This window comes from Macaca thibetana, chromosome 15, assembly GCF_024542745.1.
Source record: "Macaca thibetana thibetana isolate TM-01 chromosome 15, ASM2454274v1, whole genome shotgun sequence".
NCBI lineage: Eukaryota > Metazoa > Chordata > Mammalia > Primates > Cercopithecidae > Macaca > Macaca thibetana.
In genome coordinates this window covers 4,962,758-4,987,175 of record NC_065592.1, presented here as the reverse complement: position 1 = coordinate 4,987,175, position 24,418 = coordinate 4,962,758, and the positions used below count along the sequence as shown (strand labels likewise).

General features: G+C 52.2%; 2 protein-coding genes and 1 long non-coding RNA gene across 4 annotated transcripts in view; 1 reads left to right on the top strand and 2 right to left on the bottom strand.

Moving 5' to 3' along the window:
* The window catches only part of DPH7 (diphthamide biosynthesis 7), an 807,287-nt gene that overhangs the window by 207,537 nt on the left and 575,332 nt on the right, over positions 1 to 24,418 (top strand). The gene's annotated exons all lie outside the window — the stretch shown is intronic.
* CACNA1B (calcium voltage-gated channel subunit alpha1 B) overlaps positions 6,629 to 24,418 on the bottom strand; it is a 251,604-nt gene continuing 233,814 nt past the window's right edge. For both annotated transcript variants that reach the window (XM_050759692.1, XM_050759688.1), the window contains 8 exons: positions 18,172 to 18,279; positions 16,474 to 16,586; positions 15,267 to 15,394; positions 12,968 to 13,103; positions 12,499 to 12,615; positions 10,831 to 11,035; positions 10,321 to 10,571; positions 6,629 to 9,732 (listed from right to left, as the gene is read on the bottom strand). In XM_050759692.1, the coding sequence (XP_050615649.1) occupies positions 9,202 to 9,732; positions 10,321 to 10,571; positions 10,831 to 11,035; positions 12,499 to 12,615; positions 12,968 to 13,103; positions 15,267 to 15,394; positions 16,474 to 16,586; positions 18,172 to 18,279 (1,589 nt within the window). In that variant the 3' untranslated portion in view covers positions 6,629 to 9,201. The remainder of the gene's footprint in view (positions 9,733 to 10,320; positions 10,572 to 10,830; positions 11,036 to 12,498; positions 12,616 to 12,967; positions 13,104 to 15,266; positions 15,395 to 16,473; positions 16,587 to 18,171; positions 18,280 to 24,418) is intronic.
* LOC126937159 (uncharacterized) lies at positions 16,760 to 17,624 on the bottom strand. Its single transcript, XR_007719665.1, has 3 exons — positions 17,531 to 17,624; positions 17,307 to 17,394; positions 16,760 to 17,224 (listed from the first exon to the last, which is right to left on the bottom strand). It is a non-coding gene; the product is annotated as an uncharacterized LOC126937159 (long non-coding RNA).

Below are 24,418 nucleotides of genomic sequence, written 5' to 3'. Positions count from 1 at the left end.
AACTAGAGCCAATTAGAGATAACAGGCTCAGAAACTGGTAAACATGTTCCATCAATACGAAAGCAATCATATTAAATGTAAAGATTGGCCAGGCGCAGAGGCTCATGCTTATAATCCCAGCACTTTGGGAGGTCAAGGTGGGCATATCACCTGAGGTCGGGAGTTTGAGACCAGGCTGACCAACATAGAGAAACCCCATCTCCACTAGGAATACAAAATTAGCCAGGTGTGGTGGCACATGCCTGTAATCCCAGCTACTTGGGAGGCTGAGGCAGGAGAATGGCATAAACCCAGGAAGTGGAGCTTGCAGTGAGCCAAGATCCGGCCACTGCACTCCAGCCTGGGCAACAGAGCAAGACTCCATCTCAAAAAAAAAAAAAAAAAAAAAAAGATTTGGAGGCTGGGCGTGGTGGCTCACACCTGTAATCCCAGCACTTTGGGAGGCTGAGGTGGGAGGATCACTTGAGGCCAGGAGTCCAAGACCAGCCTGGCCAACATGGCAAAACCCAGTCTTTACTAAAAATACAATAATTTGCTGGGCATGGTGGCACATGCCTGTAATCACAGCTACTTGGGAGACTGAGGCAGGAGAATCGCTTGAACCTGGGAGGCAGAGGTTGCAGTGAGCTAAGATCATGCCACTGCACTCCAGCCTGGGCAACAGAGCAAAACCGTGTCTCAAAAAAAAAAAAAAAAAAAAAAAAAAAAAAAAGGCCAAGGCGGGTGGATCACGAGGTCAGGAGATCGAGACCATCCTGGCTAACACGATGAAACCCCATCTCTACTAAAAATGCAAAAAATTAGCCAGGCGTGGTGGCGGGCACCTGTAGTCCCAGCTTCTTGGGAGGCTGAGGCAGGAGAATGGCGTGAACCCAGGAGGCGGAGCTTGCAGTGAGCCAAGATTGGGCCACTGCACTCCAGCATGGGAGACAGAGCAAGGCTCCATCTCAAAAAAAAAAGATTTGGAGTGGGGAGTGGTGGCAGCTACTCAGAGACCAAGGCGGCAGGATCACTTGAGCCTGGGTGTTTGAGGCCATCCTGGGCAACATAAACAACACCCCATCTCTTTCTGAGAAAGAGAAAGAGATTGATTTAGAAAGCAATTAAGACTGGGGCCTTGACCAAGAATCAGTCTATCAATAACCTAGACCCAGCTAGTCTGAGGCATCCTTTCTCTTCTTAAAGTTGAATGATTAACATAGAAAGTATAAAGTATAAAAACATAGTGCCGGGCACAGTGGCTCATGCCTGTAATCCCAGCACTTTGGGAGGCCAAGGCAGGTGGATCATCTGAGGTCAGGTGTTCGAGACCAGCCTGTCTAACATGAGGAAACCCCGTTTCTACAAAAAAGACAAAAAATTAGCTGGGCATGGTGGCCGAAATCATGCCACTGCACTTTAGCCTGGGTGACAGAGCGAGACTCTGTCTCAAAAAAAAAAAAAAAAAAAAATTAGAATTTTATACATTTAATGCAACCCTAGTAAGCAATCAGGGAAGGTTCAAAAAATGAATAAGGGAATAAGAATAGGAGTAAAGAAATAAATTGAAATACCAGTGATGAGGATTTTCATAGCCTGTTCAAATCTAAGTATGTAGTCAATTTTGGGATCACTGTGATTTGGGGTTTGCTTTCTACCTAACAAGCTATTTAAAACACTGAGAAGGCAATATTAGAACTTTCATTTTAATGAAATATTCAGAATTTTGATTAAAATAAATACTAAATTAAGTTTACAAGTAGCAGTTAAATATTTAGAGACATTTAATGTACAAAGTTTTGCAAACACTACAAATATTTAAGAGTGTTGATTGAGGCTGGATGCGGTGGCTCACGCTTGTAATCCCAGCACTTTGGGAGGCTGAGGCGGGTGGATCACGAGGTCAGATCAACAGCATCTAGGCTAACATGGTGAAACCCCGTCTATACTAAAAATAAAAAAAATTAGCCAGGAGTGGTGGCATGTGCCTGTAGTCCCAGCTACTCAGGAGGCTGAGGCAGGAGAATGGTGTGAACCCGGGAGGCGGAGTTTGCAGTGAGCACAGATCATGCCACTGCACTCCAGCCTGGGCAACAGAGTGAGACTCTGTCTCAAAAAATAAAAAACAAATAGTGTTGATTGGGAGGAAGGGAATGTCAACTGCCAATAAATGTAGAAGATGAAAGAACAGGACTTTAAACAGAGCATACTTAGTTACAGGTCTCTGTCTCCTCCCCACACAGAAAAACTCTCCAACATTCATGACTTCATCCACTCTGACTAGCAGATAGGCCACATTTCCTGACACCCTCTGGCTCTTCACCTCAAAAGGTTTATCTTTCCACCACACCAGCAAAGACCCTCAGGATACACGATTCATACTGCCAGCTAAGCATCTACCCCAAGGGACAAGGTAAGCACACACTGAAGCAGCTAGGCTATCCTAGCCCTAATCCCTCCAGTAGCATCCACACTGAGCATTGCTGCACTTGTAGAAGGTGGTCATCAGCTCGTCTGCAGACTGAGTCTAAAACTGCATGAAGTAAGCACGAGGATGTTTGCATATGAGACATGGCTGGGGCAATGAAAAAATGAAGTGACCAACATTTTAAAAAATGTTGCTCATGACTATTAAAAGTAGGTATTACTTAATATCTTTTTGTTTTGTTTTGTTTTGAGACGGATTCTCCCACTATCGCCTGGGTTGGAGAGCAGTGGTGAACTGCAACCTCTGCCTCCCAGGTTCAAACAATTCTCCTAACCCAAACCCTAGACCTAACACTAACTGAACACAAACCTGAACCCTAACCCTAAACCCTAACCCTAACCCTAGCTCTAACCCTACCAAACCCAAACCCAAACACTAACCCTAAACCCTAACCCTAACCCCTAAAGCTAACCCTAACCCTAACCCCTAACCCTAACCCTTAACCCCTAAAACTAACCCTAACCCTAAACCCTAACCCCTAAAACTAACCCTAACCCTAACCCCTAACCCCAACCCTAATCCTAACTTCTTAATCAACTGTATTGACTAATTAAGTAAATATGAGTGGGCAAGGTGAGGTGGCTCACACCTCTAATCCCAGCACTTTGGGAAACCGAGGCAGGCAGATCACCTGAGGTCAGGAGTTCTAGACCAGCTGGCCAACGTGGTGAAACTCCATCTCTACTAAAAATACAAACATTAGCCGGGCGTGGTGGCAGGCACCTGTAATTCCAACTACTCGGTAGGCTGAGGCAGGAGAGTCACTTGAACCTGGGAGGTGGAGGTTGCAGTGAGCTGAGATCACACCACTGCACTCCAGCCTGGGTGACAGAGCCAGACTCCATCTCAAAAAAAAAGGAAACATAAGTGTTTAAACCTGAAATTTTTTGCAACTGGTGTGTGTGTGATATGCACACACATACACACACACAGGGTTGGAAAATACAGTAAGGTAATATTCTGTCCAGTAAACTCTTATGAAATTTCAATGATCAATTGTGCCCTTTGCCTTTCATTCTGCACTGAGATTTTATTTTTCTTTACTGATTATCCCAAATATGGACTCTGCTTTTATGTATCTATTTCCTTGATTTATAAATTAAGGGTGATTCTCACATATGATCTACCAAACTTTTTTTTTTTTTTGTCTAAAAAAATCACGTTAGAACACATCATAACCACTGTGACTTTAAGGATCTAGGTAGACAGAATCTTAGAGTATTTGATAAGGGGGTGTTGGATGTGCGTAGAGTTCCCAAGACCCCCAAGAGCCTGCTGTGTCCCTGTCGGTGGGGGCCGCAAAGCAGGCAGCTGGGCTGGGCTGGGCTGGACTGGGCAGGAGACGGCAGCAGGTGGGAGTGCTCAGGGACTGGGGGCAGGTCAGTTCTGCGATCCCTGTTCTGAGCCCAGTGGGAAATCATCGTTAGAGTTAAATAAGGAGAGTGATGGGATGAGACTTGTTTGTAAAGGAGAGTTTTGTCACAATCACCCTGAGAGCTCTATGGGGTGTGGGTGGGTCTCTGCTCCTCCGGGGGACTGTGCTGAGCAGGGCATGGCCAGAGGCTGCGAGTTCCCACCTGGAGTGCAGCGTCGGTACCTGCCCAGGGGGAACCGCTGTGCAGACCCAGCCTGGGGGCAGCTCTGCTCTTCACCTCTGCGAAGGCTCCAGAAAAGGAAAACTGGACCCAGATGGAAAGAGAGATTTTCCACCCAGCCCGGGCGGCTGCAAAGTGAAACACGGGCCTGCGGACCTGACCCTCAGGCAGGAACGAGGCCTCCTGTGCTGGGGTCACCTGGCGCTTACCTGGGAGGGGTCTCCGTTTTGGGTGAAAAACACTGGGGTGTTTTCTGTGAAGTTGCAGATCTGGCTCAGCAACAACCACGGAGGAATCTGAGAGAAAAGAGAAAGAAAACTCCACACTACCGTTGCAAGTTTCCTGAAAGTATGGAATTACTGGGAAGCAATGAAAACAACTGTGTCAATTCCACGTCCGTGAAGCAGAGACGACAACAAACTCCACCGTGGAGGCCGAGCCTGAGGCAGCTCCAGCTCAGCAGCAGCTGTGAGCAGCTGGAGGCTACGTTTGTATTGATTATGTCGGTGTCAATTATTATGAGCCGGGACTGCAGGGCCGTGTGGGGGGCACCGGGTTTTATATTAACATTTCCGTATTGAGGCAGTGCATTAGCGTTCCAGGTGTTTGTTACATGAGCACTGCGAGCGACATATTCGTATTTGGGAGTCATATCTGCATTAGGAACGCTCCATTGGTGTTCCAAGGCTGCGGTGTGGACCTCGCACTGTGCTCACCTCGCCTTGGGTGGGGAGAACTTCAGTGCACAGGATTCAGAGGGGCTTTTGGTTTCCAGTTTTCCACACCAACCCCTCTTACTGGTCTCTGACCCTCAGTAGTCAGGGCTGTAAACAGGAAGGATTTTACTCACCGTGGCCACGAGTTGTCCCAAAGTGAGGCGGTGCCCTCTGGGTCTGTGCTGAGGAGAACGCGGGCTTCACCCTCGCATCGGCCCGGTGTGGACGCCCTGCTGGTGGCCTGCGGGCCCTCTTGCTGATGATGCGGAGCCGGAAGGGGGAGGGGTGTGGCTGGCGCCCCCTGCTGGCAGCCGAGGGCACTGCAGGGCCCAGTTGCTCACGGTGCAGACACCAGCGCCCCCTGTTGGCAGCTGGGGGCACTGCAGGGATCTCTTGCTCACGGTGTCATGGCCTTGCGCCCCCTGCTGGAAACCAGGGCACTGCAGGGCCCTCTTGCTCATGGTGTGGTGCCCGTGCACCCCCTGCTGGCGGCCAGGGCACTGCAGGGCCCTCTTGCTCCCAGTGTAGTGGCGGCACGCCCCCTGCTGGCGGCTGGGGACACTGCAGGGCCCTCTTGCTCCCAGTGTGACAGCCGAGCACCCCCTGCTGGCCTCTTCCTACACCACTTAAACTCGGAGCGCAGGTTGTTCAGCGCTATCAATTCTGCAAATTCAAACTGAAACGGAGCTAATACTGGGGAGATCTGATGTCCCAGTTCTTGTCTAACTTGAAATAAAGATTTTCACCAAGAGGCAGTACAAAGATGGCAGATAACTTCATTGCAAAGAAATATAAAGAGCATATTGTAGAAAAAACAAGTACGCCTCAAGGGAGGAGTGGGGCTGATCTGCAAGAAAACAGTTCCAGGGTCCTGAGCAGGGAGTTTTCTGTTGAACTTCTTCACATTCCTCAAGTCTCCACCTCTTTTGTCTGGTTTTCCTGCTCCTTCCTTAGATCCCTGACTTGCCCCACCTAGGCTTGTGGGACCCCCTCACTGTTGGTTGACACATATGTGCAGTGATCAGTGTGACTCCACTGCTGGGGCTGGGCTCCTTCCTGCCACTCCAGGAAGATTCTACAGTGGTCATGTCTGTACCTACTGTGCCTGCCTATCTCTTTCGAATGTCCTTCTCTGCCCTAATCTGTACTTATGGTGCCAGGTTTCTCTTAAGAATGTTCCCTTTGTCCTTACCAGCATGTAGCTAGCAATATCCTGACATTTTAACTGCAGAGTGAATGATTATTGGGGCATCTTAAGAGGAGCTCTGTGCCCCAGACTTAGCCTCCCAGAACCTCCTCCACCATCTATCCAACCCCAACCCCAACCCACCACTGTAATCTTAACCAACCCTAACCCTGATCCCCAGGGAAGCTGAATCTGCCTCCTCTTGCCAAGTGCCTCCCTTGATCCTCACCACACTCTCAAAACCTGATCCCATACTTGCACTGAAAACAAACTGCAGGCCAGGCATGGTGGCTCACATCTGTAATCCCAGCACTTTGGGAGGCCAAGGCAGGCAGATCACTTGAGGTCAGGAGTTCGAGACCAGCCTGGCCAACATGGTGAAACCCTGTCATTACTAAAAATACAAAAATTATTTTGTATTGGGCATGGTGGTGTGCATCTGTAATCCCAGCTACTCGGGAGGCTGAGACAGGAGAACTGCTTGAACCCAGGAGGCAGAGGTTGCAGTGAGCTGAGATTGCCTCACTGCACTCTAGCCTGGGCAACAAGAGCAAGACTCTGTCACAATCAACAACAACAACAAACTGCAGTTCTCACTTTCTTCTGACCCCTTCTGGCAGGGCACCCCAGGCCCACACCCTTGCATATACCAATGGCAGCATGGTGGGGTTTTGTTTTTGATTTTTTGCTAAGTTTTTATTTTAATTCAAGGACTTTGCTTCATACAAAATGTCATTGTAGAAACAATAGCAGAATCCAAAGTTTGGCTGATAAATATTACTCAGGCAGCAAACTAGTCAATCACAGAATTTTTTTTAAGTAGGTCCCAGTTGTGTTGCATGGTTGGGACTTTTTTTTTTTTTTAACACTTCTTAAATATAAAGTTTTGCAACAAACCTTTGATTTATATCAAATATAATTAAAAATTAAATGAATACATTGTATCAAAAAGTACGAAGATATACATTATCATGCACATACTTGTATATATGTATATATGTATATATGTTACATGCACACATAACTTGTTCAAACTACAGCCACTGCTTGACTGGTTCCAGATGCAGACAACTGGGTGATGCATTTCAAATTTGGCAACTCACTATGAGATTCAGGGGACATATATGATAGCTGGAGAAGACACAGTGAGAAACAAAACCCAAAGTCAGGAAAACAAGACATAATGTCTCCTTTCCCCGCTCCCTGTAGTTTTCATCAATTCCAATGCCTAGAAGAGTCCAGACAAGCCAGCTAGGCTGTGTGGGTCTAGAAAAGTGGATTCTCGACCCAACACTGCCTGGGGAAATGGCTGTGGTTCTGCATGGAATGGACACATTTGACACCCAAGATAACATGGGCTGGGGGCGGGGGAACAAGAGACAAAACATCAGTCAAAATACACATCCTTCTACTTTGCAACATGAGCACAGTGATCACATGCATAGTCCGAGATTCCTGGTTTATTCTATTGGAATAAAATACTCTGTTGTCGTTAAAGTTCCAGAGCGTTGTGCCTTCAGGTAAGGAAATTCTATAAAAAGGTTTGGTCACAATCATGCTGAACCCCGAGACCAGGCAGCGGTCTTGTGTGTTTTATTTCTAGTAAATGTGTCTTTTGTTGCATAGCCCTATGGGTTAATGACATCCACACACTGAGCACACCTGCACAGGCACTGTGCCTCCCGTGACACAGACACACACACACGCATCACACACAACTTCTTTGAGGAGAATCGTGGGGTAGAAGCCAAGAATCCAACACAGATCATCTGGAATTTCAGAACACGGAGGACACACCACCACTAACTGCTCTAAATGCTCCCTTTCTTCACAAAACAAAGGGCCTCCCAGCAGCTTGTGCACCTTGGACAGTGTCCTGAGCGTGGTCTTTCTCTCCTGAGCATGGCCATGGGGGTCAGACCTCACTTGACTGCCTGCTCCGTGTCTGGCGCCAGGACAGTGCTGGGCGTCAGGTGTCCTCCCTTGGTCACTTGCTCTGAGTTTCATTCCAGCTGGGGTTTCCTCCCTCCTGCCCTGACGGCCCTACCTCCAAGCCCCCAGCCAATGTCTCCCTCCTTCCTGCCAGCCTTTCCCTCTCTTCTGCTGTGTGTGGACGGAAACCTATTTCACACACCACAGAGTGCGCCCTGAGAATCAGATGCAGAACAGACTGAAAATGCCTCACACAAGCACATGGTCAGCCACCCTGTGGCTTCCCTGGAAACCCCTTCCACTCGTGGGAGGAGGACAACAAATGGCTGCCTTGTTTCCCACCATGACATCCAGTACTCTCCACTGGCAAGGGCTTGCTACCTGGCTGCCATTTTGAGTACTTTTCACAACATCCTGCCACGATGGTTCCCGAGGCCTCGCCTCACACCACAGTGCCCAGGTGCCTGGGTGTGAGGGCCTGGCGGTCAGGCACTTGGTCAAGAGCAGCAGAGTCAGGGGCCGTCTGGGATCCACCTGGACTGGACAGGGCTGCACAGGGAGTCTCCCTCACATAAGCCACAAAGACACGTGGCAAAAAGCTGACATCTTTCTTCCACAGGTTTGATTTTTTAAAGTTATGTGAACATTTCCTTCCCCATTTTTCTGGTTTTCTATTTTTTCTACATCAAGTATATAGAAGTGACAAGACTGAGAGGTGTTGCAATTAAAAATCAAAACCACAGTAAGAACACTTTCCAACTCAGTCCCTGTGGGGCTGACGGTGTCCAGGGAGGGACAGAGCGTGTCTGAGTGAGCGTTCACTGACACTGGCGGGCTGCACAAGCCACGACCGTTTCCCCTTCCCATCCCCTCCGTCCCGAGGTCTCGGCGCGCTTTCAGGTGGGCCCTGCTTCTCTGCTGCACGGCCGCGTGAAGGGTGCTCCCCACAGGACGCAGAGCTCCTCACAACGGCTCCAAGCCACCCTGGATGCTGAGTCCCAGGACACGGGATTTGGACTCCCGGGTCCTTCTCAGCTACACACAGCAGCCTGCACTTTAGGGTCTGGTGTGTGGTACGAGACCCAGGAAGGCAGGGCAGGAAGGGGACAGAGAGCCGCATCCTCTAACAGGGCTTTATTCGTCGTCTAGAGTAAAAGAGGGAAGGAGGGGGAGGGAGGGGCCGCAGGAGCCTCACCAAGGTGGGCGAGGCCTCCCCCCAGGGGCTGCTGCCCCGTGTGGATGATAAAACTCATCCACTGGAACACAGGCCTGCTGCATGCAGGCGTCTGAGCAGTCACGGTGCAGCTAGCACCAGTGGTCTTGGTCAGGGTGGTGGTAGCTGTGCCGTGCTCGGCCGCCTGAGCTGAGTCCCAGGGTGCAGTGGTAACCATTGGGCACGCGGCGGAGAGGGTGAGACTGGGAGGTCAGGGAGGACACGTAGGAAGTCCTGGAGGAGCGGCCTGAGTTGGTGGCCACAGCCTCCTCGAAAGTGAGCGTGTCCTCAGGCAGGGCGTGGACAGAGGCCTCGCTGTCCAGACGCTGCCCCAGGTAAGGGTCAGAGCCGATTCGAGAACCAGGGGCCAGGGGCTGGCTGAGGGGGTCTTTCTGCAGCAGGGCGTTGTGTTCAGAAAGCCCACGGCTGAGCCGGCCCGGGGAGAAGGCAGGGAGGCTGGTCTGAGCCCCGGCGAAGTGGATGGGTGAGGAGTTGGCGGTCTTGTAGGTGATGCTGGGGCGGGGAGTCAGGGGTGTCTGGGGGAGCTGCCTCCGCCCACCACGGCCGGGGGTGCTAGCACCAGATGTTGACAGCAAGGGGCTCCCGTTCACGGAACCACTGCCCTACACAAAAATGGACCAGAACAAATCAAAGATAAAAAAAAAAAAGCCGAACCAACAGACAGAGCACATCACACACAGGTGCCTGGGGGGATGAGAGGAGAGAGGGAGGCAATGGCGGACAAACTGGGCCGCGGTGGCCAGGGAGGCAACAGGCACCTGTGTGTGCAGGAGGGCGATGGTCACGGTCAGGCCCAGGAATGGGGTGGGGGAGAGCAGGTGATGGGAAGGGACAGGCTAGGGACAGGGAAAAGGACAAAACAAAAGCCCAACAACCACGGTCAGGGAAGGAGAGTCAAGAAGTGACTGAGAGAGAGGTGAGGATTTGGGGGCCCAGGTCTGAAAGAGGATGAGGACACAGAACCACCATCCCAGGGTGACCCAGGCAGGAGCTTGAGGAGAACACAGCTGGGGTAGGGTGCAGACGCGGGCTCCAGGACAGGGCACAGAGGGGGTGCCCAGCCCTTGGGGTTGCTGGGAACAACAAAGGGCAGTGGGGAGGCCCTGGGGAGAGGGAGGGGCCTGTGGGACAGTGGTGCTGGGCCAAGGGAGAGGCAGCTGGACCCTGACCTTCTCACCTATTCCTCTTACCTGTGGGTGGGGACCTGGCTCCTGGCCAGCTGTTGGCGACGTGGGGTGGCTGCTAAGGGAGGGCTTGGGCTTCGGGGGCTCACGGCCCCCAAAGCGGTCACAGGAGTAGAAGCGCTGCTTCTCCGAGGAGGAGGATGAGGGCTGCCTCCGCTCCTGGGACCGGCCCCGCTCCTGCCGGCGCTCTCGTTCCCGCCGGCAGCCTGTAGGCCCCTCTCCCGGGGGCAGCCCTGGCCCCGAAGCACTGCTTGGTGCTGGCCAGGGAAGAGAAGAAGTTAGCGTGGCCAGGCCCAAGGCAGGGACCCCTGACCCCCGGCGCCAACAGGACAGAATTCAGGCGGTGCCAGGGGAGGACTAGGGTGAGGGTTAGGGCCTGGGCCTCAGCCTCACCCTGCTCCGCCTGGTTATGGGGTCATGAGGCCCACAAAGGAAGAGGGTACCCCATGGGCTGCTTGGACCCCCTGATTCAGGCCACAGCTCCCTGAGGGGCTCCCTGGGCCCCTCCACACGCACCACCATCCGTATCGGCAGACAGGCTGGGCCCCTTCTCCAGGGACCTCTGCTTCCTGTCCCTGCGGCGGTGGCAGCGGTGGTGGTGGTGGTGTGGTGCCTGGCTAGGGGGTGGGCGGTCCGGGGTGGTGCTGCAGAGATGAGTCCCGCGGGGCCTCTGGGCCAGCGTGGAGATGGAGCGCTTCATGGGGCTGGCATCTGTGACGGGCTATGAGCAAAGGACAGGGGTGGGCAAAGGACTGACAGTGGGCCTAGGGGAGGCACCAGGGTCAGCGGGGATGCAGGCATGGGAGGGGGTCGTGGAGCAGGCCCACACGTCCCCCATCTTGGTCTCACAGTCAGAGGGACCCAGGCCTGAAATAGGAACTCCGGTGGGTAGGCTGGGGGCAGACAGTGCCTGAGTCCCCACCCCATCCCGTGTGCCCTGCCAGGAAAAGAAAGGCGGCTGGCTTGGTTGGAAGAACCCTGAGTGGGGCCCAGAGACACCTCAGCTGGCTGCAGTGGGATCACTCTGCCTGGTGTATCTGGGGTGGACTGGCCCCCAAGCTGCTTCCACGGCTGGAATCAGTACCTGTGGAAGAGACCTGGGAGGGGAGGGCCCACCCAGAGACCTGGGAGGGGAGGGCCCACCCCTCCCAGGTAAACTCACCCACAGCCGCCAATGCATCACATGTGTGAAGGAGGAGGCCCCAGCATAGGCTGCAGGGAGGCTCAGCCTGCACCCACCCACCAGGTAGGACCCAGGAGGGCACCGTCGGATGGGAAAAGAGACAAGAGAGGAAGGACAGGTGGGAAGAGGAGAAAACCGCAAGAGGGAGGAGAGGCAGTGAGGAGAGGAAAGGGGTTTGCTGGCCACAGCAGTGGGATGGGAAAGGAGCCACAGACAAGGTTCAGATCCACAACTCCACAGCCCAAGTAGGCCGAGGGACAGGGGTGGCACGGGGCTCTGGTCACTTTTGGCCAACTGAAGCAGGCTCAGGTTGCAGGTGAAGCCCTGCAGCAACTCCGAGGCCTTGGAGGTCTGGGCACAGTGTTCCCAGATTGGCCTCGGAGGGGCGACCCTCCCAGTGTCCTCATGGAAGGAGCCTCCGCCAGGAAACACATGGGGCTGCAGCCACCCCCCCGCCAGAGCTTCCTCTTCCTTAATCCAACGTGCACGTCCCAGAAAGAGGCGAGCCCAGCAAGGAGCTGGGTAGTGGAAGTGGTCCAGGGACTGCCTGCCCATGAGCAGGGAGGGTCCTCCGCAGAGCCACATGTGGGAAAGGGGACTGAGGTGTTGGTGAGATTTTCCAGATGAGTGTGGGGGTTGTCTGGGGAATAGAAACCCGGAGAGGAGGAGCAGAACATGGCAGGGCCAGAGTGGGGGCCCCTACGCCCCATGGCCCCTGATGGGAGGCTGAGAATAGGCACAGCTGCCCCAGCAGCATCTAACGGACCTGACCCACCCTCTTGAGAAGCCTCGGGTGCTGCAGGCGTCCAGGCTGCACCTCTGTTGGCGCCCAGTCAGGGCTGCCCGAGGTCCCTGCTCCCGCCTCAGCAAAGAGCTCCACACATGGACCCCAGCCCTTTCCACCCCAGGTCTCCTCACCTGCAGGAAGCCCAGAGCCACACTCCCACTTCCCCATCCCTCATTTGCCTGGCCCAGGGCCTGGACCCTCCCAGACCACCTACCTGAGTCTCAGCCGCAAGGCGAGGCATGGAGGCTGCTCGACCCTGGCTCTCCAGCCCAGGCTGGGGCTCCCCATCAGGGCCCCTGCGGGTCATGCTCTGCATCTGAACGTCCACAGCCTGTAGATACAGCACTCGCCTAGTCCCACCACACAAGGCACCACAGACTCATCTGACCCCATCCAGACTCACCCCATGAGGCACTGCTGTCTCACCCAAATCCATCTCAGTCTCACCTAACCCCCACTGCTGTTCAAACGTCCCCCATCCTAGTCTCACACACCCCCCATTCCCTGTTCATATATCCCCCACCCCAGTCTCACACATCCTCCACCCTGGTCTCACACGTCCCCCACCCCAGTCTCAAAATCCCCCATCCATTTTTACACGTCCCCCATGCCAGTCTCAAACATCCCCCATCCCTGTCCACACATCCCCCAACCCAGTCTCACTAGCCCCCCGGAGTGCTCACCAGTGCTCCTGACTGCCCCACAGGGATCTCTGTGGAGTGGCCACGCTCCAGGGGCGGCCTGGCCTCGTGGGGCCCATCCTGGGTCCTTTGAGTGCCCCAGGAGACAGACTCCTTGATGCCACTCTCTTGGTTTTGTCTATGGCAGAGAAGACAAAGAGATTCCTGTAGGGTCAGAGGCTGCAGATGCCTCACCAATAGCCTGGTACTTCAACCTGCCAGATGTCTCCACCACACGCAGCAGAGGTCAGGGGACTTGGCCACCCTGTTCTGGGCTGAACTGAGCCCTCCCTTGAACACAAGACTACCAACATGGCCTGTGCACGCTGGACCCAAGCAAAGCCTCATCAAAGGACATGGATCTAAAACAAAGTCAGAGCAGGAAGGAATTCAGAGTGGCAGAGAGGATGCAGAGCACCAGCTTACAGCCCCACAGTGCTCAAATCTGAGGGGGGGCCTGGGCCCGTCACCCCCTCCTCTGGACAAGGAGCTGATCTGTGAAGTGTGAGCAGGGGTTGTCCTTGCCGCACAGGACTAACCTGGGAAGGAGTGGGGCCACATGTGTACAGCCTGCGTTAGGACAGTAGCTGAAGAAGTCCTGCCTATGCCAGCAGACAGCGAGAGAAACTGTCATGGAGAGGACAGGCTGGGACAGGTGAGGGCAAAGCTGTCATGGAGGGGACGGGCTGGGATGGGGGGTAGGGGGCCTCGCCCAGGACTCTTTGGGCTTCGTCCTCCAGGGGCTTCCTCCCTCAGGAGTCCCTTGCTGGTGGCTCCTCCTTACTTCTCTGACCCCCCACCAAAAGCCACGACGAGCCTTTCCATCCCTCCGCTCTCTGCTGGGGTGCAGCCTTCTTGCAGAGGCCACCCCACACATGCTGTCCATACACCTGCCCCAATAGCCCCACCCGGAGATGCTCCCGCACTGGTATTTCTCATCACGTGTCTCCCAACTGGCATGGAATGTGTTTGGGTGAGTGCTCATTCTCACGTTCAGTGAAGCACTGACTACATTCTTAGTCATGCAGGTTGAGTGGCACTGATAACTCTGAACTCAGACTGGAGCCTGATGTTCTAAATGGACCACACACACTGCTGCACCACGGACCAGGCACTGCAGCCCCTGCTGGCACTGGGCACAGAGCAGCCGCAGTGGCAGGCTGGTGCTGAGAGGAGGGGTGGTCAGGAGAACCGGAGCTGGCTCCTAATGCACTGCTAATCCTGAAAAAACACCAAGTCCAAGGCCAGGGGTGTGCTCAACCCGCTCACTAAATAGCTCAATAAATACCCTCGCCAGATCCAGTCTGAGTGGGTGTTCTCTAACTTGGAGTTGTAATTGATTTAGGTAGAAACTATCATCACAGAAATAACAGAAGCTCAAATTTCCTGCTGAAAGCCTGGCTTAGATAAACCCCAGACACCTCACTATCTCCTCCCACCTATACATACAGTCAGAATCAGGACTTTAAATGCAAGGAAAGTTTCCACCAGCATGCCGAAAGCAGAGTGTGGGAACGGGGGACTGCCAGGGGCTCGGGAGTCAGCCCCCAGGATCTGGGTCCTGAGATTTGGGAGCACACTTTTCTGGGCCACAGTGGGAAAAAGTGATGGTTCTTTTAAGTCACCTGCTTCTGAGTGATTTGTCACCAAGAAATATTGTGGCAAGAGTTAAGTAATACAAAACAACCTTACCAATTTGTTTACAAAATATAACAGCTTCAGAAATCAGTACCAAAGTGGAGCTCTAAGATGAAAAGTGCCTTTCAGGGTTAGAAAGATCAGAGCAGTAGGAGGCCACTGACAGAAAGGGGTAGGAGATGGAGGTGGAATCTCAGCATCTGCTGGCACAGAGGGCCGACGAGGAGCAGGGGCAGGGGCCTCTTCTCTGAAAGGGAAGCAGGTACGTGTGTTGGGAATGGGACGTGGTGGTCTAAGTGCTGTTAGGAAGGTGGGTTCGACGAGGCACCTAATGTCACAGGAAACAATTTTAAAGTCTGCCACAGAACCCAGCAAAGGAAGAGCCCTTGACTGCTCTCAGGCAGCAAGTACAAGGAGCACCTGTAGCAGAGCCAGCCCCTGAGAACTGAGATGTGACCTGGGGGATCTCTGTCCTTGGAGGGTTGCTAAGGGCCCAAGTGCAGGGTCGGGTGGCAGACATGTCCCTCGGATGCCTCTAAGCTGGTTAACCCAGAGGCCAGTGGACGTGAGGGCCAGGGAGGTCGAGGAAATGGGACGTCTGCTTCCCCCTTTACTGGATTTGGGCCTCCTCCTGTTCAGCTATGTCCCGCATCTGGATACTCACATGGCCCCGCCATTGCTGAGGGAGGTGGAACTCTTCTGTCGAAGGAAAACCCGGGCTCCTCGGAGCACAGCTGGCTGCGTCTGCTCCAGGGTGGCCTTCAGGGGGTGGAACAGGGACACAGGACCCATCTGAAAAGGAGGCAAAGGGAAGGGAAAGAGCTCCAATAGGCCTGCAATGTGGCCTCTGCGACCTGCTCCAACCACATGGCACAGGGAAAAAGCCAGGTCATGTTCAAGCCCAGCCTAAGGCTCTTTCCCCTTAGCAAGGGGCCGCTTGCTTTTCCTAATATGTCCCTAAATATGAGCATGTGACCAAAACAGTGAAGCAAGCCAAGGGACCCTTACATCATCTCCTCAAAACCTCACCTGTCAGTGACTTCAGGAAAGCCATGTCACCTCTCAAAACCTCAGTTTCCCTGTCTACACAACTAGGAGATTAGACCAGATTACAGGTGGCAACAATATTCCATCTAATCATCACCTTGAATTGGCTGGGTGGGTGTTAGGGTTAGGGTTAGGGTCAGGGTAGGGCTGAGCAGAATTCTGAGATTTCAGGGCTTGGGAAGACTGCTGGATGGATTAGTGATGTCTGCCCCAGGTACGAGAATAGAAGGTGTGGCCTGAGCACCACATATTCTCCATCCGAGGGTTGGGTCAATGTGCCCAGAAGCCCTGGACACCTAGACAATTTTCCAGCAGACAGACTACATATGGTCACCGAAGACACGGCTGTGTGGGAAGAATGACATCGGGAAGATGGGATCCCAAACCATCTCAGTCAAAGGCAAGAGCAGAAAGACAGTGATCCTGAACCTATCTATCTGAATTTCTTTGCTCTCTGTGTGAAGGGAAAACAGTTCTCCTTCCAACTCTCTAAACAATCCTCCTCAAATGGTCTTCACACCTTCTTCTCTTCCACCCTGTAACAACGGTAACACTACCCAGCCCAGCCCTCATCTTCTGGCCCTGAGCGCTGGCTTTCTACGTCAGGAGCCGCCCAGTACTGCCAGCTCATGGAAAGCTTAAAGGCTCTGTGTAGTTTCTGACTTTGGGGGCTAGAGAGGTAGCTTCAAGAATCTCATCTTCCTTCTCCTGAGGCACTTTTCCCAAGAATGGTGTGCGTCTCCCAGGTTGTCAAACCCCCGAAGGACGCCAGAACCTCGGAGGCATCACAGTTACTTCCTGGAAAACTGAGGGCTGCCAGGTACCTGGGAGAGGCCTCCGGGAGCCTGGTGCATCTGGTCTCTGGTGGTTTTGTTCTGCTTGTAGAAGTCGAATATCATCAGAGCTGCGTAAACCTTCCCCACTGTCATCTCATCCGCTGGAAGAGAATACAGTTGAGATTCAGAGAATGGGGCAGAGGACCCATGGAAACAGGGGGCGCAAGTAAGGTGAAGAAACGGCCTCCCTTCCCTCGTCCCCCACAAGGACTCCTGGAAATGCACTGGGACAGAGGACTCTCAGGCAGAACACGGGACTTGGCCTACCTGGGGCTCCTCCAGATGCTGACCTGGCGCTCCGCTACCCTGACTCCTCCTGAGGCCTCTCATAGCCGGGCTGAGGCCATCCCCACCTGCTTAATGCGGGGCCCTTCCTGTGTCTCCTCCCCAGAAAGCAAGATGGAGTTGGACACCTCCCCGCGCTCCCTCACATCTCCCACACGATGGAGTTGGACACCTCCCGGGGCTCCCTCACACCTCCAACAAGACGGAGTTGGACACCTCCACGCACTCCCTCACGTCTCTCACAAGACGGAGGTGGGCACCTCCCTGTGCTCCCTCATGTCTCCCACAAGATGGTGTTGCGCACCCACAAGATGGAGTTGGGCGCCTCCCCGCGCTCCCTCACGTCTTCAAGATGGAGTTGGGCACCTCCCCGCGCTCCCTGACGTCTCCCACAAAATGGAGTTGGGCGCCTCCCCGCGCTCCCTCACGTCTCCCACAAGATGGAGTTGGGCACCTCCCTGCCCTCCCTCACGTCTTCAAGATGGAGTTGGGCACCTCCCCGCGCTCCCTCACGTCTTCAAGATGGAGGTGGGCACCTCCCCGCGCTCCCTCCCGTCTCCCACAAGATGGAGTTGGGCGCCTCCCCGCGCTCCCTCCCGTCTCCCACAAGATGGAGTTGGGCGCCTCCCCGCGCTCCCTCCCGTCTCCCACAAGATGGAGTTGGGCGCCTCCCCGCGCTCCCTCACGTCTCCAAGATGGAGTTGGGCGCCTCCCCGCGCTCCGCGCTCCCTGACGTCTCCCACAAAATGGAGTTGGGCACCTCCCCGCGCTCCCTCACGTCTCCCACAAGATGGAGTTGGGCACCTCCCTGCCCTCCCTCACGTCTCCAAGATGGAGGTGGGCACCTCCCCGCGCTCCCTCACGTCTTCAAGATGGAGGTGGGCACCTCCCCGCGCTCCCTCACGTCTCCAAGATGGAGGTGGGCATCTCCCCGCGCTCCCTCCCGTCTCCCACAAGATGGAGGTGGGCATCTCCCCGCGCTCCCTCCCGTCTCCCACAAGATGGAGTTGGGCGCCTCCCCGCGCTCCCTCCCGTCTCCCACAAGATGGAGTTGGGCGCCTCCCCGCGCTCCCTCACGTCTCCAAGATGGAGGTGGGCATCTCCCCGCGCTCCCTCACATCTCTGTGGGATCCCCTCCTGCCTCTCCTCTGGATTTTAAAAAACACATTCCACACACCGGGAGCTCAACACAACAAACCCACGCTCATCTCCGCGGCTCCTCTGCCACCCAGGGCTCCCTTGCTTGGAGCTGAGCGCAGACGCACGAGGAGGTGAGCCCGCCCTCCAAGGCCTCTCCAAGGCCTGCCCTTCGTCCCTCACCCTCACCTCCACAGCCCTCCAGCCACTCTGGGTGGGACAGGAAAGGTGCGGGCTGGGGGCATTTCCCACCCTCACACTTACGCTTATGGGGTGGTACCAGCAAGTCCAGAGTCTTCTGGGGCAGATTGGCCCACACAACGGAAATCTCCTTCCTCAACTCCGCGTCACACTGATGCTGCTTTGTCCCAGCTAGACCAGGATGATGGTGGGGAAGGGGACAAGACAGAGACGTTAGGGGCAGCCCTGCAGCCGCCAATGGGACAGAGCTGGTGCAGGTGGGGAGATGAATGGTGTAGGGGGACATGGGGTACAGATGGTGCTGGAAGGAGGGTGCAGTGGGAACAAACGCTGATGCAGAAGCTGCTCACAGCTCTCCCTGCCGCGAGTGTGCCCAGAGGAGGAGGCAGGTGAGCAGGGCATCCACCTCATGTGCACAGGTGTGTCTGACCTGTGTGCGCGCGCTGTGCGCATGTGCATATGTGTGCATGGGACAGGCAATGGGGATTTAGGAAGAAGATGGCAGCACTCCAGCCATTCATCTATTCATTCAACAATATTTACTGAACACCTACTAAATCTCAGGTACTGTTCCAAGTGATGGGGCCAAAAAACTTCCCTTCTGGAGTTGACACCGCTTTAGTCTACCAATAAAGCAGCAATTAAAAAAGATAAAGTGTACCGGAGAGTGAAAAGTGCCAAGGCAAGAAGAGCAGAGTAGGGAAGGGGACAGGAAATATCAGCAGGGCTTCAGCTGTGGACAGGACAGCCATCAAAGTCTCCCGAAGAGGAAGCCTGTGTGCCCTGAAGGTAAAAGGAGCCCCCGAGTACACTGGCCCTGCTGTGTCACCCAAAGGGCCAGGGAGGCCTCGGGGCAGGGTGGATGGAGGGGGTGGGCAGGAGGGTTAGGGAAGGCAGTGCAAGGGGTTTGAGCAGAGGAATAAAATAATTGGATTCACCTTTCCTAAACATCAGGTTTATTAAGGTACAATTCACATGCAGTGAGAGTCACCCTTTTTCATTTTCTATGAACTTTGGTAAATTCATACACCCATGCACCTACTACCACCATCAAGGTATGCAACAGCTGCATCACTCCCAAATTCCTCTGTGACCCCTTGAGTCAACCCCTAGTCCTACTGGCAGCCCCTGCCACCACTGATGTGTTTTGGGTCCCTATAGTTTTACTCCAGAATGTCACACCAATGGCATCATACAGCACGCTGGCCTTTGAATCTGGCTTCTTTCACCCAGTGTGGTGCATGTGAGAGTCATACAAGTTGCCGCACACAACGGTAGCATGTTTCCTTTTACTCCTTAGCATTAATTGTACGAATGTACCATTTGTTTATCCATTGCCAACTGATGGACATATAAGTTGTTTACAGTTTTGGGCAATTGTGAATCAAGCTGTAAACTTTTGCATGTAGATTCTGTGTGGATGTATGTTTTCATTTCTCACATGGAACGGCTGGACCATAGAAGCAACTGCAAACTGTCTAAGGGCCTGCACCATTTTCTTTTCCCACCGGGAACATGTAGAATTCCAGTTGCTCTGCCCTCTCAGCACTAAGCATTGTCATTCTGAAAAGTATTTTGGCAACTATAGTGGCGTGGAGTGTAATCTCGTGTGTTTTTTTGTTTTTTTTTTTCTCTAATGATTAATGATTATCAGGCATTTTTGCATGTGTTTGCCTGCCTTCCATATATCTTCTTTGATGACATTTCTATTCAAATCTTTTGTCTGTTTTGGTTGGCTTATTTTCTTAGGGAGTTGTGACAGTTCTTCATATATTATGAATAGTAATCCTATAGCAGATATGTGTTTAATAAATATGTTCTCTAAGTTTTAGGCGTTTCATTCTGGTTTTTCGTTTTGTTTTGAGACAGGGTCTCAATCTGTTGCCCAGGCTGGAGCGTAGTAGTATGATCACAGCTCACTGGAACCTTGAACACCTGGGCTCAGGCAATCCTTCTGCCGCAGCCTCTGAGTATCTGGGACCACAGGCATGCGCCACCATGTCCAGCTAATTTTTTAAAATTATTTTTTGTAGGCCGGGCGCGGTGGCTCAAGCCTGTAATCCCAGCACTTTGGGAGGCCGAGACGGGCGGATCACGAGGTCAGGAGATCGAGACCATCCTGGCTAATATGGTGAAACCCCGTCTCTACTAAAAATACAAAAAACTAGCTGGGCGAGGTGGTGGGCGCCTGTAGTCCCAGCTACTCGGGAGGCTGTGGCAGGAGAATGGCGTAAACCCGGGAGGCGGAGCTTGCAGTGAGCTGAGATCCGGCCACTGCACTCCAGCCTGGGCGACAAAGCGAGACTCCGTCTCACAAAAAAAAAAAAATTATTTTTTGTAGGCCGGGCGCGGTGGCTCAAGCCTGTAATCCCAGCACTTTGGGAGGCGGAGATGGGAGGATCATGAGGTCAGGAGATCGAGACCATCCTGGCTAACCCGGTGAAACCCCGTCTCTACTAAAAAATACAAAAAACTAGCTGGGCGCAGTGGCAGGTGCCTGTAGTCCCAGCTACTCACAAGGCTGAGGCAGGAGAATGGCATAAACCTGGGAGGCGGAGCTTGCAGTGAGCTGAGATCCGGCCACTGCACTCCAGCCTGGGCGACAGAGCAAGACTCCGTCTCAAAAAAAAAAAAAAAAAAAAAAAAAAAATTATTTTTTGTAGAGACAGAGACTTTGTTGTCCAATCTGGTCTTAAACTCCTGAATTCCAGCAATCTTCCCACCTTTTCTCTCAAAGTTAATCAAAGCTGGGATTACAGGTACAAGCCACTGCACTTGGCCTTATTTTAAAAAATATCTTTCGTGGCGGGGCGCAGTGGCTCATGCCTATAATTCCAGCACTATGGGAGGTCAAGGCGAGTGGATCACTTGAGGTCAGGAGTTCGAGATCAGCCTGGCCAACATGGTAAAACCCCATCTCTACTAAAAATACAAAAATTAGCTGGGTGTGTTGGTGTGTGCCTGTAATCCCAGCTACTTAGGATGCTGAGGCAGGGGAATCGTTTGAACCCGGGAGGCAGAGGCTGCAGTGAGCTGAGATTGTGCTACTGCACTGCAGCCTGGGCAACAGAGCAAGACTCCGTCTGAAATATAAATATATATTTCATATAGCGAAAGTTTTGCTGTAGTTCAGTTTATCGATTTTTTCCATTTGAGACAGAGTCTTGGTCTGTCACCAAGGCTGGAGTGCAGTGGCACAATCTCAGCTCATTGCAACCTCCGACTGCCAGGTTCAAGCAATTCTCCTGCCTCAGCCACCCAGGGACTACAGGTACACAGCACAGCACCAGGCCCAGCCTTTTTTTTTTTTTTTTTTTGTATTTTTAGTACAGACAGGTTTCACCATATTAGCCAGGCTGGTCTCGAACTTATGACCTCAGTTGATCCACCTGCTTTGGCTTCCCAAAGTGCTGGGATTATGGGCGTGAGCCAACACCTGGCCTTGTGTTTTCTATACAGGTTTCATAATTTTAGATTTTACATTTCTGTTTACAATCCATTTCAAGTTATTTTTTGTATGGGGTAAAAGGTATGTGCTATGGATTAAACTGTCCCTGACTCCAGTCCACATGTAGAAGCCCTAACCCCCAGATGCGACTGTATTTGGTGACAGGGCCTGTAAGGAGGTGATCAGTTCTAGGAGATCCTAAGTGTGGGGCCCTGATCCACAGAATCAGTGGTCTCATAGGAGATACCTGAAAAATCCACTTGCTCTTTTGCTCTCCATGCACACACACAGGAAAGTGTGTGTGAGGACACAGCAGGACGATGGCTGTTTACTAGCTAAGAGAAGAGGCCTAAGAGTGACACCCACCTCACAAGCACAAGCTCTTGGACTTCTGGCTTCCAAAACTGTCAGAAATACATTTCTTTTGTCTAAGCTGCGGCATTTTGTTGTGGCAGCCCGAGCAACTAAAATGGCATGTCAAGAAAGCTTCTCTTTTTGCATAGGATTGTCTAAATTTCTCCAGCATTGTTTGTAGAAAAGATGATCTGTTCTCCATTAGTTGCCTTTCCAAGTTTGTTAAAAATCAATTGACTGTATAAGTGAGTCTCTGATACATGATGGATGAAGCTTTCCTTAATTCCCAGTTCATGGAGAAATTTAAAAACATGAATGGATACTGAATTTTGTCAAATGCTTTTTCTATATCTATTGAGATAATCATATGCTTTTCCTTCTTTGATACAGTAAACTATATTAATTGATTTTCAACACTGAACCCAACTTATCCTGGCATAAACCCCACTTGTGTCATCAGGTATTATCTTTTAAAATATATTCAGCTTGGCCTGGCACGGTGGCTCACGCCTGTAATCCCAGCACTTTGGGAGGCCGAGGCAGGTGGATCACGCGGTCAGGAGATCAAGACCATCCTGGCTAACATGGTGAAACCCCGTCTCTGCTAAAAATACAAAAAAGTTAGCCAGGCGTGGTAGCACGCACCTGTAGTCCCAGCTATTCGGGAGGCCGAGGCAGGAGAATGGCCTGAACCCAGAAGGCGGAGCTTGTAGTGAGCCGAGACTGCGCCACTGCACTCCAGCCTGGGCGACAGAGCAAGACTCGGTATCAAAAAAAAGAAAAACAAATTCAGTTTGCTGAAAGATTATGTTGAAGATTTTTAAAAATCTATGTTCATAAGGGATATTGGTCTGTAGTTTTCTTTTCTTGTTATGTCTTTGTCTAGTTTTGGTATCAGAGCAAAGCTGGCCTCTGAAAATAAAATAAGTTGGAAAATATTCCCTTTTTCCACTTTCTGGAAGAGTCTATATAGAATTGGCATTATTTCTTCCTTAAACAGTTGGTAGACTTCAATAATGAAGCCATTTGGACCTGGAATTGTCTTTCTTGGAAGGTTTTTCCACTCTAAACTTAATTTAATATATATGGTATTACTGAAGCTTTTTTTTTTTTTTTTTTTTTTGAGATGGGGTTTCACTCTATTGCCCAGGCTGTAGTGCAGTGGTACCATCACAGCTGATTCCTCCTACCTCAGCCTCCCCAAGCAGCTGGGAGCACAGGCATTCACCACCACATTCAGCTAATTTTTAAATTTTTTTGTAGAGCCAGGGGCTCCCTGTGTTGCCCAGAGTGGTCTCAAACTCCTGAGCTCAAGTGATCCTCCTCCTTCCACCACAAAAACTGCTGGGATTACAGGCATCAGCCAGGGCACCTGACCTGGTTATTCTTTTTTCTTTTTGAGAGTCTTGCTCTGTCACCCAGGCTGGAGTGCAGTGGTGCAATCTTGGCTCACTGCAAACTCCGCCTCCTGGGTTCACACCATTCTCCTGTCTCAACCTCCCAAGTAGCTGGGACTACAGGCGCCCACCATCACACCCAGCTGATTTTTTATATTTTTAGTAGAGACAGGGTTTCACTGTGTTAGCCAGGATGGTCTTGATCTCCTGACCTCGTGATCAGTCCACCTCGGCGTCCCAAAGTGCTGGGATTACAGGCATGAGCCACTGCAGAGGTTATCTATTCTTGAGTGAGCTTGATAGTTTGTGTTTTTCAAGGAATTTTTCCATTTCATTTGTTAAAATGGACACAAAGTTGTTTATTAAATTCCTTTATTTAAAATTTATTATTATTTTTAAGAGATAGGGTCTCATACTGTCACTCAGGCTGGAGTGCAGTGGCACAATCATAGCTCACTGTAGCCTCAAACTCCTGGGCTCAAGTGATCCATCCTGCCTCAGCCTCCTGAGTAGCTGGGAATACAAGTGTGTCCACTATGCCCAGCTAATTATTTTAAACAATTTTTTGTAGAGACAGATTCTTGCTATGTTACCCAGGCTGGTCATCAACTCCTGGCCTCAAGCGATCCTCCTGCCTCGACCTCCCAAAGTGTTGGGATTATGGGTGTGAGTCACTGCACCTGGCCTCTTATTATCTTTTTAACTTTAACAGGACTTGCAGTGGTGTTCCCACTTTTGTTGCTTATATTGGTTATGTGTATCTTCTCTATCTTCTTGATCAGTCCAGGTAGGGCTTTATCAATTTTGTTAGTCTGATTTTTTTTTTTTTTTTTAGACGGAGTCTTGCTCTGTCTACCAGGCTGGAGTGCAGGGGTGCAATCTCGGCTCACTGCAAGCTCCACCTCCTGGGTTCACGCCATTCTCTTGCCTCAGCATCTGGAGTAACTAGGACTACAGGCGCCTGCCACCACACCTGGCTAATTTTTTTTGTATTTTTTAGTAGAGACATGGTTTCACCCTGTTAGCCAGGATGGTCTTGATCTCCTGACCTTGTGATCTGCCTGCATCAGCCTCCCAAAGTGCTGGGATTACAGGCAGGAGCCACCGCGCC